Source organism: Oryzias latipes, chromosome 14 (genome assembly GCF_002234675.1).
Source record: "Oryzias latipes chromosome 14, ASM223467v1".
NCBI lineage: Eukaryota > Metazoa > Chordata > Actinopteri > Beloniformes > Adrianichthyidae > Oryzias > Oryzias latipes.
The window spans coordinates 9811199-9827084 of record NC_019872.2 but is presented as its reverse complement, the minus strand read 5'-3'; the positions used below and the strand labels follow the sequence as shown (position 1 = coordinate 9827084).

General features: G+C 37.0%; 1 protein-coding gene across 1 annotated transcript in view; it reads right to left on the bottom strand.

Moving 5' to 3' along the window:
* rxfp2 (relaxin/insulin like family peptide receptor 2) overlaps nucleotides 1-15886 on the bottom strand; it is a 62701-nt gene that overhangs the window by 26963 nt on the left and 19852 nt on the right. The window contains exons 3-7 of the mRNA XM_011483290.3: nucleotides 14139-14225; nucleotides 13170-13275; nucleotides 5181-5252; nucleotides 3572-3643; nucleotides 528-599 (exon numbers count right to left, since the gene is read on the bottom strand). Of these exons, the coding sequence (XP_011481592.1) occupies nucleotides 528-599; nucleotides 3572-3643; nucleotides 5181-5252; nucleotides 13170-13275; nucleotides 14139-14225 (409 nt within the window). The remainder of the gene's footprint in view (nucleotides 1-527; nucleotides 600-3571; nucleotides 3644-5180; nucleotides 5253-13169; nucleotides 13276-14138; nucleotides 14226-15886) is intronic.

The window sequence follows — 15886 nt, the reverse complement described above, 5'->3', positions numbered from 1 at the left end:
TAAATGGACAACAGAAGTGAATGAATTTAGCAGATTTTATGCAAAGACATTAGAAAACAAGTATTAATTAATGCAAACCAATAGATTTGTGGCCTTTTTTTTTTTTTTACTTTTTAGGAAACTTTTCTTCATATTACATTTTCTTAAAATAAATAAATAAATACATAAATCCAACTCCATCTGCACAGCTGTATATAATTTAGGAGTTGGCACTCACATTTCAGCGCTTCTATGTTTTTCCTGTTTAATACTGTCGGAGGTTGTTGCTCTTAAGAGCTTTTTAACACATGCCGGAAGAGGGAACTACAGATGTGTTCTTAAAAATAGCTTTGGTTTCCCAAACTTTGAAACTTGATGAATAATACATCACACAACTGCATATGAGCCACTTCCAGTATGAATGCGATTCTCCCACCACACATGGATACGTGCATTAACCCCCTTAGTTCCTTGAAGTCAGTTTGTCTGCATGCGTCTATATGCGAGTGTGTGTTTCTGTCGTGCACAACTTTGTTTGTGGTACTCACAGCCACTCCAGCTGATTCAGATCCCTGAATACACCGGGGCTAAGCGAAGATATTAAGTTCTCACTGAGAAACCTATCGGACAAAAGTAATAAACAGAGAGAAGAGTTATCGCAAGCGTTCAGTCCTCGTATTTCGTTCATTTTATTTCCTTCTCAGAGAAAAATAAAGACATCTCACAGAGCAGACGGTTGACAATAAAAGCAGCAAACACAGACTTAGACAAAATTTCCACTTGCAGTCCTTCAATAAACCTTTCAGAGACAAGGCCAAACAAAAACGCTTTTAGCCCATCCTCCTGCAAAACACACTGAACCAAACAGTTCCTGCTTGCTCCAGTAAATCTGACATTCAGACAATAAAAAGGGGGTTTGAGAAAAACAAGATCTTCACTCTTAAAATATGCAGAGAATCTTTTTCCATACCTCTGTGTGTTCATCTGAATCAAACATTCACGTCTTGCTTTGTCTAAAAATAAAAATACCACAAACTTAGATTTTTTGGTGTACAAGTGACCAGATTATGTGTTTACACTCAGCTTTGACGTGAAGCAGGAAATAGTCAAAGTTCAGTGGAAGTCCTAGACAGGCACTAGAACAAAAAACTAATTAAATAAGCCTTTAACTTTATTATTTCCCCGGTTAATTAAACATAAATAAATCTACAACACTGTTCAGGCACATATTCATCCTAAAATTTACTTAAAAAGAAAATCCCTGAAGAAAATTGGAATTATTAGTTCTAACTCTGATGTGTTAGGATTCTTAAAGACCCACTCCGAGGAAAATTGTGTTTTAGTTTTTTTCAGCACGTTCTTATGGCTTTTTTCTGATGATAGAGGAGAAATCTAAAGAAAATTAGGTTAAAATAGCATTTCCACGTATGTCTTTAGGAGCAACAGGAGCAACAAAAAAAGGATGTTTGAAGCTAATTAGTGACGTAGAAAATAAGCTGGGCGGGCAACAAGCTCTCTGCTCCTCTTCACTCTGATGCATCCAATTGTACGTCTTTCTTTTCTTCGTCTGAGCTGGTCTTTGGCTTTAAACTGTTCGGCTGGGTTGCTCCAATATTGCTCGCCATTTTTGTTGCTCCTGTATTGTTAGGCTGGGTGTGTGATGGGCTGTAAGCTTGCAGCAGCGTCTGTCAACAGATAGATGACGGGAAGTGTGAGAATGCCTTCTCTGTGCCACAACTCAGAGGCATATTTCTAATGAACTACTGCCACTCTGCAGAAACTGTGCTTGAGAAACGTTACAGGTTTTTCTATTTGGCGAAGAACGGCATAGTTATAGGCTAAACACCTGGCCACAGGGAACGCCTTTTTTAATAGATTAAAAGATGATCGGAGTGGGACTTTAAGGGACTGCCAAATCTAGGCCAAAAAGCACTTTTTGGAGCTAGAGTTTATAGTGTATTCAGACTGAGAAAATCCTTTTTTCCCCGATCGAGTCTGCTTAATTTTTTTCAGAATCGAGTCCCAAATCTTGCATTTGGTCCGTATTCAGACTGCCATCAAGCATGATAAACAAAACCACCTGACTAAAGATCTCTTCAGTCAATCAATCAATCACTCAAACTTTTTTATAAAGCATCTTTCATATAAAAGCACCACACAAAGTGCTTTACATTAAAGCAAAACAAAATAATATAAAAACAAGCAGGAAAATTAAAATAATAATAAATAAATAAATAAATAATAGGGCCCCCCTCCCCGTACCTACACACAGCCAATGAGAAATAATGAAATAAGAAATAGGCTGAGCACGAAAACAAGATGTTGGAAACGCTAATAATTGGAACCTCCCTCTCTGTGAACAGCCGCACAACCAGCTAAATGCAGCATCACAGGCGGGGACCGCCCCACCACATTTAAGCGGGGGTGCAGGTCCCCATCTAGAGCTGCAGCGGCTGAACAGCAGCCGACCCAGAGGGAGAGGATCCAACTGAGGAAGCACCGGAAATAAAACTGAAAATAAAAATGAGAATGAAAAAGTAAACATAATGATAAAGGCAATAAACAATAAAACATTGTAATAGGGTGAATTAAGACAACGCACCGGTCAGGAACTATGAGGACGGGTCCAAACAGCAAGAGAAGGATGGACGTGCTGCACTTTACTATTCTTATAAGGACAGTTAACTTATTGAAACTTTATATTTCAATAGTTTTGATTGTGGTGAACACTTTTCACGTGTTACTTTGGTACGGCAGAGGCGTGCTGCAAGGCGGTTACTGTCAAGGAGACGTGCCGTGTGTGCTTTAACTCAGAGGATGCTAGCAACTGCAGTGCTGAGGAGACGTCAGGTACGAAGCTAGGCTGATAAGTGTTTATGACATATAGACTGTCGGGAAAACAGTGTAAGAAGCAAAGTGTGTGGCGTCAAAATTTGTTTTAATGAGCCTGCATTCATCTGACCACATTTCAATGAGTTGCTGTGTCTCATCATTGAGGTGTCATGGCATTGTTTTAATAGAATTCTGTTAAAGAAACTACTATCGTTTTAGCATGGTGCATAAAGAGACACAGAAAAGCACGTACGAAGCGTTTTTCAGATATGTTAAAATAAACTTTCTAACAAATAAGTTGTTGGTCTGTTTTTTCAGTTTGATAGCACAACAAACCTTTAGCATTTTCCCACAGCTTCTCTGTTGTTTCATTCAGAATCTCAGAGCGAACCGAAGCTCAGTCCGATTGGAAACGAACCGAGACCACCTCGAAAGATGGGTCAGAGAGCGGTTCCAGGTCTGCTTGGGTGTATTCAGACTGAAAATGAGTTCCGGATTATCGGGGAAAACAAACTGTGGTTCACTTAAAGCGAACCCAATATGTTCAGTCTAAATACACCCTAAGATTTAACATCTTTATTATTGTGTTCTCTACTTTAATTTGAAAATAAAGAGGTTGAACTGAAAACCCAGAAGAATGCAGCTTAAGGTTTACTGCTCACAACTCTTACGTGTCCATATGAAAAAAAACTCCCGCTCCACATAAAAGACAAGGAAAATCAATGAGGTTTCGTATTATTAAATGTATAAAAATACTTACAGCTTCTTCAGACTGTGCAGGCCACTGAATGCATGCTTAGACACAAACTGGAGGCTGTTGTTTTGAAGAAATCTGTGAATGGAAAAACAACAGTGTTGTTCCTACTTGCAAAACTGCAGGCCTAAAGTTAGTGATCCCTTGTGGCAATTTATCCTTGACAAGAGCAGAATGCCGAAAATGATTATAGCACTTCTGTCACAGTGCCATGAAATTTTTCCTTCCTCTTTTTTACACCACAGTAGGAATGAGAGGAAATCCCTTGGAACAGTACACCTCTTTTTTTGACATGAAATTTTAAACTACAAGTACAAAGCAGTTTTCCACTGACTTACCAAGTAGAAAATCGTGTTTTTTTGGGTACTTATTAAAAGATTTATTTTAATGATAAAGAACGGATGGCTTTATTTTTGGAGTCTTAAAGCAGGAAGTGTTTACGAGTTGTGCCAATGACATTAGAGCAAAAGCACTGATGGCATTTTCAGCCGTGTGATGTGTCTTAACTGTTGTTTCCACTATAAAAATGGAGCACAATGAACAAAGAGATCCAGAGTCTCGAGGACAATTCCTGCTTCTTACACGTCTGGTACAAATGCCACGTTTTCTATGACTAATTGGGGAAATGCAGACATATGCTAAACAATTTCTAACCAGCGATTATGAAAGTCCCACCATCATCCTGTAAAATCTGATTACCAGCCAGCTGGGGAGAACAGCGCTCCTGTTGCTCTCTTTAATTGATTGAACAGGACTTAGAGAGGTGTTAAGGGAGTTTGTGGGAAGTACTCCGTAGTAGTTTTTATTTTGAACATATATAGTGTTGCTAGAGGTCTCTTATTTTGAAGGTTTGATAGTAGATTTAGGGTCACTCACAATGGCAGCCACGATTAAGAACATAAATTTTTATTTGGGATCTGCAAAATCTAAAACATTTCACAGGCCACACAGAAAATTTCTAATTCGAAAGTACCGGTAACTTTATTGTGACTAAAGGTTTAATGTGGAAGAGTTTTATGAACAAACTAGATACCACACACAAGTTTTTCTTTCCCCAGCAGATACAATATTAGCCAATCTGTCCTCATCTGACTGGTTTGCTAACAAGTTCCAATACAAGGAAAGGTTAGTCATGCTTGTTTGAATTGGATTTTAAAAAGAAGAGGAGAAAAGAAAGTATTGATGTTCAGGGTTAACATTCATATTTGGAACACATTTTGATGGCCAAAATACAAAACCTTCTAATTAAAAAAAATCCTTTTTCAGGAAGCTAGAAAATCGGGTTTGAAATATTCAGGCAATTCTGATAAGAGGTTTTTGTCTTGTGACCTTTCTGTCATAAAAAGGGCAGAATTTGTCTTGCAGATTCACTTAATATGTGGATTTAGCATTGTTCTCCCCATTTAATGTAAAAACTCAAAATATCAACATTTGCACCTAGGGCGGTTTGTATTTTGGCTATTGATTTGTTGGGGGCTTTGGAGCACATAACTGTAAGTGGTGCTTTGCAAAAGTCACCCCAGAATTTCACATGAGTAATTGGTTTTAATGTCTTGGATATGTGTTGCAGAATAAAATATCCCCCCTACCAGTACAGAAGAACGACAATACTTACAATCTCTCGAGGGCGTTGTACTCCGAAAAAACAAAATCAGGCAGTCTTTGGATTTTATTGTTCTTAAGAGACCTGAAACAAATGAAGATATCAGTCAGAAAATATAATTGAGTATTTTGCTTGTACAGGATTTAAAAAAATATATAGGCTACAGGTTAACCCCTTGACACCTGACTTTAATTCCACCTACAGATATGAACAATTCACTCATGTTTTTACTTTCAAGTAGATGTTAAATAAATGGTACGTTTGCAGCAAAAGTGGATTGATGCATATATTTCCAGCAATAGGGGTCAAGAGGTTAAAAAAAGAAAATCAACTGTTCAGAATGGAATTGGTCTTTAAATAAAAAAAATAATCTAAATCTAAACATTCAAAACATTTGATAGTCATCATATCCAAAAATTCCTTTTACATTAAAACAATTATTTTAAATGTTGAGGCCAAAAATGTTTTTCATTTTTTTTCTAAACATAACAACATAAGACGGTACTTTGCCTGTCCGTCCTGGGAGAAGATCCCTCCTTCATTTTTTTCGGAATCTGTTTTTTTGGGAGTTTTTCCTTACCGAGAAGGAGGGTCAAAGGGCAGGGATGCCCAATTTAGCTTCGTCTGTTTAGTTTCGTTTAGCTTCATGTTCATTATGATTTCATGTTTATTATACAATTACCGAAGCCCACTGAAGCGACTTTTGTTGTAATATTTGGGCTATATAAATAAAATTGAAATTGAATTATTATTTGTATTAATGCAAGCTCCACTGTTGGTCTATTTAAATCACAAGTGTGAAAATCCACTTGAAACTTGGAAAGTGGATAATAAATAACTGATTGCATGGTGTTTAACACTTTTGAAATGATTTCCTTGACATGTTAAAGAAATGAAAACAAATCCCCATCAGACCTTCATGGATTTCAAACATGGTAGACATGTTTCATCAAAAAAACCTAAAGCTCTCTAACCCCTAAAAATATTAGGATTGAATAAAAAACTGTGCTTCTTTAACAGGTTTTTGTGAAGCTAAGATCACATACACTCATGGTCTGCATTTATAAATACCATATTAAAACATAGAACTTTAATAATTTTATAAACGTTCTACTAAACAAACGGAAAAACATTCGTCATCCATCACAAAGCAGACACAAAGACACCCACAAAAGAGCTAAAATGTGTCTAAATGAAGCTGAAATGAAAGACTTTTTTCCCCAAGAAACAAAATGAATTCAATCTCTGAAGAATTGTGCACAGACAAACAGATTAAGGAGAGCCTACGTCTGTTAGCAGCAGCTATTGAAATGATAAAAACTGGTGGGGGTAGATGAGAATTGGAACAAATCTACAGCTTTCACACCATAAATAGTTTCTCTTTGGAGAAACCACGAAGGAAAAAAAACAGATAAAAAAACAAATTTAAAAGAAGGTCAGAAATAGTAAAAATGCTACAAAAATAATAAAAGAATAAATTTACATTATTTTCAGAAAATGATAACCCTCAATATTTATTGCTCCAAAATTCAAAATACATTCATTTTTTTGGATTAACCAGACCATAAAATTGCTGCAGATTATAAAATGCACTGTTTTGAAAGAAACAGGCACTTACTTTTTTTTAAATAAAAAGCAAGTAAAACCATTTCAAGTCATTTTTGAAGCAAATGTACTATATATATATATATATATATATATATATATATATGTATGTGTGTGTGTGTGTGTGTGTGTGTGTGTGTTTGTGTAGGTGTGTGTGTAAATCTGTGTAAGAAATAAAAGACAGACTGCTTTTATCTTCTGTATCAGTATGAGAAAGAAGTCATGCTGTTCCTGTTGAGGTACTTTTTTTTCTGCACAGCTGGTATTTCTCTGATCTTGAATCATCATTTTTTAGACAATAGGAACACAAAGAAAACTAAGTCCTTGTCATGACAGTTTATATCTGGATTTGGATAATTCCTCGTTTGATTCTCACTGGATCTTCTGGTGCATTTGCTCTGGAAAGTGTTTCTTCATTTGATTCTGTCTTTTTTTTTCTTTTCAACTGTAACCCATCTTTGAGACTAAGACAATTAGAAAATCTTGATTGAGCCCCTCACCAATAAAAAGAATCCAGTTGAACCTTTATGTGTCCATTTTAAATTATGGATAATAATCGATCAAATCTTTTTAAGAAGAAATCCAACTGTGTTTTTCCTATCCTAACATAAAGACATTTATAAGGTTGGAAGAATTTTTACAGCTATTTTGTGTGCATGAAATGAACAGAAATACTCGCCTAAGCTTCACAAAATGTCTTGACAGCTGTCGGTTAATTACGTTTTTCCAGTCAGTTGCAATTTTGACTTCCTTGTCAACTAAACAACACAGACATGTAAACAACATTCAAGCTATGATGACAAAGCCATCAAAGCATGAAAGCGCAGCCAATGCCACTCACTTTCAGCATGTCCCCTTGCTTTAGCAGAGAGATGTGAGCAATTATTAATCCTTGTTAGCAAAAAATCAACTCCGCACAACCCTATTATAGTTCTCTTTGGCTCCGTTGGCATGAGGCATGAGGCATCGCGCATGATCTGAAAATGCCCACCAGCCTTCCTCTCTTTCATCAAGCCTAGATTTGTTTGCTTCCAACACTTGTTTGTTTGTGCTATTTTGACGTGGAGTCTCCCAAATGTATTTGGGTCCATCGGCATGAAGGCCCTTTGTCAGGGTTTTTAGAAAATTGTTCCAAACACAGACATGCTGGAGGGAGAAAGACTCAGAGACAGATGGAGCATTATGATATCAGATAAGAGGAAACTGTAAAAACCTGTAGTTACTTGTTAATGTTGGTGTCTAAACAACTTCAGTTCAGAAACACCTTCTCACATTTTTTTCTTCTTCTCTAGAACTATCTTAAAACTACGACGGAGTTTTAGGGCCACCAAAAAAAAAAAAAAAAAAAACTTGTAAAATTACGAGATTTTAATTCGTAAATTTATGAAAAAAAACTTGTAAATTTACGAGATTAAAGTCATAGTGAGCATGTAACAGAGCAGCAGCAGGTGAACGCCGCGCAGCAGCAAAGCAGACCCACTAAACTTAGTTGATCAAGTGAGCTGAATGTTTATTGATAACGTTCCAAAGCTCATTTGTTTGATTTACAATTTATTAATGTTTTATTTATTTATGGGTGGTTTCCAGGATCTCTGCAGCCCAATGAAGCCGTTGGTATCCCTGCAGCTGTCCACTTCAATCCTTTTTGTCCGCCAAAGACCAGATCTCTACGTCTGAGGAGGAGCACTTTTTGGCATTTTCAACGTTCTAATGCTATTATATTTTTATTCCTCTTTATTGTTTTATGTAGAAACGGGACGTTTCATCTGGAGGAGGGGGCGTATGTAACACTGTTTACTTCCGCATTGATGTTCTGATGACAGGTTGATGATGTAAGTTGACAAATCAACTTCAGGTTATGTGAATGAAAAGGACAATTAAGGCTGCAGCGATCCTTTACACCCAAACGTGTCTCTAAGCTCCTTATTTTGCAGATGAAACTCTGCTTTACCGACACCGAACCCCAGAAAGCCGGCTCCACTGAAAATAATCTGATTTGAAGTCGCCAAAAGGTTTAGAATCTCTTTGTTTTTTAAACAGATCCGGGAATAAAGCTTCATAAAAGGCTCCACACATTTCATCTTCTAGCTAGGCTCCGAGGAACAGCAAACTTTGGTGTTTCCTCTTTAATCCATGACTTTTTTCTCGTAAATTTAGTAGATTTCAACTCGTAAATTTATGAGATATAAATTTACGAGTTTTATCTCATAAATTTACGAGATAAAAGTTGTAATTAAAATTTTTGTTTTTTATAAACTGGTCCCAAAACTCCGTCGTACTACTTCATCCATCTCTAACTTTTCAAATATTTTGTTGAACTGTACCAATTCTTTGTCGAGTTTTTGCATCAGTATGGCGTGGATTAGGCCTGCACAATATACATAAATTTATCGTTATCGCAATATCCAGCTCTGCAATATGCATATCGCAAAAGACGGCGAATATCGCAATAAATCGCAAACCCAAAATGTGTTAAAACAATCTTCTAGCAGCTTGAAGCATTTAACGAATCAAATAAATCCCTTTATGCTTTGACCAATCAGATGGACGCCTTCCCATTGTTGACCAATCAGATGGAGGCCTATTATGTTAACCCTGGTCCTGAAGAGCCTCAACCATGCCTGTTTTCCAGCTCTCCTTAACCAGCTCGCTGTTGATTGGCTGACTCAAGTGATTTCACATCCTGATTGACTGAACACACCTGATTTTGGTTATCATTATCGAGCAGTCTAGGGAGAATTGGAAAACAGACAGGGTTGAGGCTCTTCAGGACCAGGGTTAGCCACCCTGACGTTTGTCCCCCATGTCGATGAGGGTCATTTGGAGTATAATTTTTAAACTGTTGCAACGAAATGGGAATGATGTTTTTGTTTATTTTTCTATTTGTTTATTTACCGCAAATTTATCGTTATCGCAATATTGATCACTAATATCGCATATCGCAAGACATAGTTTCTGAAGAGCTGCAGTAGTTCTTTAGAAATTTGCCTCTGAGTAGTTGACTGACTCTTACTGTTGGCACAGAACAACTTCGCCCACCTTTTTCCATCACCCATCTGCTTACACTCCCACCAGCTAACATCTTCTCCTCATACCTCCAACCTAACATTACCAGTGCAACAAAAATTGCAAGCAACGTTGGAGCTATCCAGTCGTACAGTTTGGAGCCAGATGTCAGCTTGGACGAGGAAAACAAAGACGTGCAGTGGAGCAGAGCAGGGAGCTTTTGGCCAGAGTATTTACTTCATAACAAATAAATTCTTATTCAAAACAGCTATTTTTTAAAAATCATTTGAATAAAGACTTAGAACTGTAATTTTAACCTTAAACCTTCCTTATATATGTCCTCTGTTAAAAACACAATTTTCATTGAGTGGCTCTTTAAGGGTTTGGTCTTGAAAAACTTTGGAAAACTGTCTTTCAGGCTCAACCTGGCATTTCTATTTCATCCTGGGGGGTCTGGTTAAATACGTGGAATGCTTTAATTCTGTGAAGATGGCTTGTGCGGGTCACTGGACCACAGTACATTCAGCTGCAAACATATCTGCTGAAATGGTGATTGAACAGACACTCTCTGCTTGTCTTATTAGTTCAGCCTCTTTTACTTGAATTGTTCTTGGCTCATCTTTACTAAAAATTCCATGTCTGCAGGTGTTTTCCTAACATTTTGATCTGCTCAACCTCTTCCCTGGAGTGTAGAGAATTTCACACACAGGCACTTTGTAAAAGCCATTAAACAGCACACAACTGATTACTTTGGAAACAACATGCAAGTGTACTATTACTATCTCCTCTTTGTTCTACCTCAGAGGAATTCTGTTGTCCTAATTTGGCCACAGAAGTCTGATAGGTTTATGGTTTCCAACACTGATCCTCCAGTAACTGTACTGGTTTGATCTGCCTCAGGTTTCTCCTGACCTTATTTTTCATTTTATTTATTTATATATTTATAATAGTGATGTATTTCTTGTACTTACAGCATAGTAGAAGCAGCACCAAATGACAGTAGCCCTCATGAGGTTGAGGCTTAAATGATTGAATAATCTTGGTTCTTAGAAATCTTTTGACAATTTGAAATGCTAAAGTCAGATTTCAAAATGTGAAGGAATAATTGGCTTAACTGTTTACACATTAAACCCAACTGTGGCCAATTCTCTAATTTACCCATATGAATGTGCAACAGATAGATAAATATGTGTTTTTTTAAAGATTCAAGCACACCACCAATTTTATTTCTAAGTAATTGCTCTAATTAAATACCACAGCTAAAACTCTCCATAGGCCCTCTTAGTGTGGATGGTTTCTGCTCTTTATTTTAGGTTAAGACAATTCTTGCACCCAACAATTGGGCTTTTTAATAATTACTTCTTCTGTCTTTAGTTCGTTATACATTAAAAAACAGGGTTTGTCTTCTCTAAAGAAGAAAAGCAATGGGTGCTGCAGCAGTCTGGTGAAAGTTCAACCATTATTAAAAAATGAAATGCTGAACTATGTCATTTCCTTCATAATGGCGCCAAAGTTAAAATAAGCTGTACAGAAAACGGAAGTGTTGGGTTATGGGCGTTAAAGCAATTGATCAAGCTGTGGAAAATTGTGAGAGGTTGAATTTTCCACACAGTACTTTAGTTGTTTGTCTCAGTTTTAGTTTGATGAAGGGTTTGGGGTTTACCAGAACCCAATTTCATCTCACTTTTTAATGGAAAATACGAGAATTAATAGTTTTTAAATTTGCAAAATACATCTTCACTTAAGCTTTGTCCTAATATGTGCTTCCCTGATATTGATTTTGCCACCAAAAGTCGCTTTTGTCACAAATCCAGAAAAAGACATAGACCCTGAACAAAATTGGATTACATTATGAGTGCTCTATATGGTATCTGCTGTTTTAGGGTTGCTGAAAACAATTTGACACTTGCACAAATTTCTTCCGACTATGGGGGATCCAAGTTCTGCAGCATTCATGAAGGTCGAGCAGTTACCAGGTAGTAGATAGAAGCTTTTATGGATTTAAAAACAAAAACAAAAAACAACACTTTTTTGTCAATATGGTCTACAACAAATTGTGATGTCTAAAATAAAGATGCATGACATTCCAGCTTTTTAACAAATTTGCTATTTTATTAGACTGTTGTACTTGTAAGCTAATCTGATTATCCATCCATGCAATTACTCCCCAAACAGGGTAAGAGGGCAAACAAAAACAGAACAGGCCCTACACAGGTTGCACCGCACATTACAGAAACGAACTTCACATGCACACAAGGACAGGTTTTAATATTCACATCTCATTGTTTCTGGACTGAAGATGAGCTGCCTGGAGAAATTACCGCTAAACAATTCACCACTGTGCAGTGCTTCCACTCAGATTTATGTAAACAGGTAAGAGCCTTTAACTAAAGCTAACAATTATTAATTTCTCCTCCCCTATTCATTTTCAAACTGTTTGCATTCATGTGAATTAAATGGGACACCATCCATATGTCACTACCAAATCTGAGTCCCTGATTGGTCAAAGTTCAGCATGTGTTCAATTATAGGTGGAGCTCAAAAACGGTTGTAAAAACTTTTGTGGCTATTCAAGACTAAGAGAGCTTTAAAAGCAAAAGCCAGAAACGAGCATTTAAGTGCATTTCCATGGTCTTTTCATTGGATGTGGTCCCTTAAACACCCGTTGCTGAGGGCGGTATGAACGTAGCATAAGAGCATAAGAGTACTAATTAAAATGCTTAATGTGGTTCTCCTGGCCGTGAATGAGCTCCGTTTTTTATTTTTTGTTGCACAGGTATAATCCAAAAATAAACCCTTGTAGAATTCAACAAGCTCAACAGTGTGGTCCTGGTGGGTTGAGCCCTTCATCTTTATGAAGACTACTGCCTACCAGCATCAGGCCTGAAAAAGGTGATGAAGTCACTTTTTGGGGTGAGGGATTTTCTGGTTAAGCCCAGGTCTCTGTTGTCTTGCAGCTGTGTGTGTGATACACGTTTGCCTGCAAGTCTATTTTACACTTGAGATGACAAAAAAGAAAAAAGAAGGACATTTTTCAGTGAACCGAAATGTCACCTAAATATAATTGTCTTAGGGGACCTGAAACGATGGAGGACAAATAAAAATCTACCACAGTGGTCACTACAGTCAGAGAAAGAGCTTCAGATGAGATTGTACTATTTAGAATGGAATTCTTTCACATGGTGTTGTAAAGATAAATATATATTCAAGTAAATAAAAATGGTTGTCATTCACTGAAGGAGGTGGAGGGATTTCATCTTGAGAGAAATTCTGTTGCTCCTTCAATGTTAACGCTTAAAAAAGATCCACCCACCAGTCAGGTTCCTTAAAAAGAAAGCCATGTGACCGTGTAAGCCGATTCACACAGCGGTAACAGCAGAAGTCACTTACAGCCACGTAACGTTGGGGGAGAGCACAGGCACTTCCTGAAGGCCGACCTTCACACATTCAACGTCTGTCTGGGTGCAGTCACATCTCTCTGGATACTCCTGTAGGACTGACACACACATGCACACATTGTAAAGAGAATCAAATTACAGTGGCATACAGAAGAATTCATAAAGATGTTTTTTTTTCATTTAAAGAACCAATCCTGATAAAAAAAAATCTTGTTTTTTGTGTTTTTAACATGTTTTTGTGGCATTTTCTCTGATGAAGGACATATTATAGGATAATTAAGATTAAAATTGCATTTGTGAGTATTACTTTATTAAAAACACTGTGTATAAGGGAAAAGATGGACGACTAGATCCATGTACGTCCTCATTTTCCTCATCTGAGCTGGCATCTGTCTCCAAACTATACGTCTGGATAGCTCCAATATTGGTTGCCGTCTTTCTTCCACCAGTAATGTGAGATTGGGGGAGTGAGGGGCTTTCAGTTTGTAGGAAAGTGTGTAAACAGAGAGCTCTCTGCACAAGGGGAATTATGTCCGAAAAAACAACACAGATTTTTTGATTTACCAAAAACGACATAATCATGATAAAAAGACCACTGGGAACACTAAAATTACTTAAAAGATGATTGGAGCAGAGTAGTTCTATCAAAAAATGGTGGTCCTTCATTGAAGCAATGTTATTCTAAAGAAAATATTCCATAGAAAAGAAAGAACAAAAACATATTACAGTCTATTCAAAGTCCGTGTTAATAAACCTTGTTAACTTCAACAACAATTAAGGAAATTAATCCTAAATCCTCATGGCGTGTGTCATTATCAGGAGACGGGGATTTGAAGATGAGCCACGTCCCTGAACTCATCTGCATTGCATGACAGTTGTGAGGACAATTAACCTTTTTATAATTGCTTTTCTGACCCTCCGTTTCAGGTAAGAAAACTAAACAATAAAAGCAAATACTTACAACATTCATTCTGGGTGACTGGTTCAGAGACAACAGGTCTGTTTCTTAGTTTTTCACTGATTAAGTCTGCAAGTCCAATGTTGTCACCTGGAAGAGAAATAAGGAAATTACAGTTATTCCAGGCCGAAAAAACCCTCTGTTGTTGCTCATCTAACCTTAAAAAAATTTGACTTAGCCCAGTAAAAAGGTAATTCTCATGAAAGCAGTGTTTCTATTGGTACTTCTATGAAATTTGGTTGAAATGAAAGCGTTACAGTGTCCGCATTGAACTCCAACCGAATAAAACATAGAAAGCAGATCCTGTTTATTTTCACTGAGTGACTATAAGTCAGTCATTGCAGACATCTAGCAGAAATTGACTTTTTTTTTCATTTTTTGCTGAATCTTTTATGGTTTTCAACTGCAAGTGATCTAAACTTAAAATTGAAGAAAAAAAAAACTTAGCAATTGGGACTCCTCAGAATTGATGTTTGTCTTGGAGCCAGCTGTGATGTGACCTCCTTCCCTACACATCTGCATACGTTTCCTCGCTGTAGTGCTTCTTTTTGGCAACATGAGTGTTTCCCCCCCACTTAATCCAACAACTTTCTAAAAATGGAAATTGGTGGGGGAAAAGTAGAATAAAGTTCAGCAATAGATCCACCATTCTCTAAAAAGTAAAAAAAAACTACTAAAAATGAGTACATTTGAGCTCTGATACAAAAATAAATAGGATAAAATTGACCTTCTTTAGTAATGTCATGAATAATAAGTAAAGCAATAAACATAAAAAAAGCTACATGATAAATAATAAATAGGGTTTCAGGTAAAAAAGTTGGATTTTTTTTTGTTGTCGTTAATGGAAAATTGCTCCTATCTGCCTCCAGTGTTCTTTGGAAGAAATGCAATAGTAGGTATTTCCTGGTTTGATTTCAGTCTGGGCCTGACAGTCATTCAAGGACTCTTGTCAACGGTTCCTTTTTCTTAGGAGGTAACTATTAGACCTCCGTGATAGTTGCAGATTTGTAAGATTTGAATTTTTCAGCCGTTCTCTGCACAAACCTGTTGAGAAGTATTTATGTTTTCTCTGAACGTGCATTACATATTTTACATTGTATGTTATATCTTATGTTTTTCCAATAAAAGTCCTTTGCAGTTCTTTTATGAGGGTTAAAAACAGTGACTAGTTAAAAAAAAGGATGGTGTTAGCACACTTGTCATTCCATAGTGAGGATAATCCAAACTGAGCAGACAGTTCCTGCAGGTGTTCAACAAAAATCTCTTCTTTTAGCACAAAAAACAGTGATTTAGAAACTTTAAAGTTATTGTCAAAACTGGTTTAAAATACAAAACCTTTTCTTTCTGAAGAGACCATATCAGAGAACCATCCTGCCAATAAAGGCTCAAAAACTGGAAACTTGGAAGATGTTTCAATTGCTCACTGAATGTTTTTATTCAGTTAAAGCAGTCGCTCCTGCAAAAAGGAGATAGTTTTCCTGTTTGTGGAAAAGTGTGGGGTTTCACGTGTCAATGCTGCTGGAAAAGTTCTGTTCAAAATGTGGTGTTAAGCAAGCTGAGGAGGGATCCCACAATTCCTCTTGAATGTCAAGATTCAACCTGGGTGAGCAGGCCCGCAGCAGGCTGTCACTGTTGAACTACTGGTAGGTATTGAGACTTTTTTGCGAAAACACAATACGGGGAAAATGTTGGTTTGGCTACAGAGAAATTAGGATTTTTATCGCTTGTCACTTCTGGCAGGTCTTAAGCAG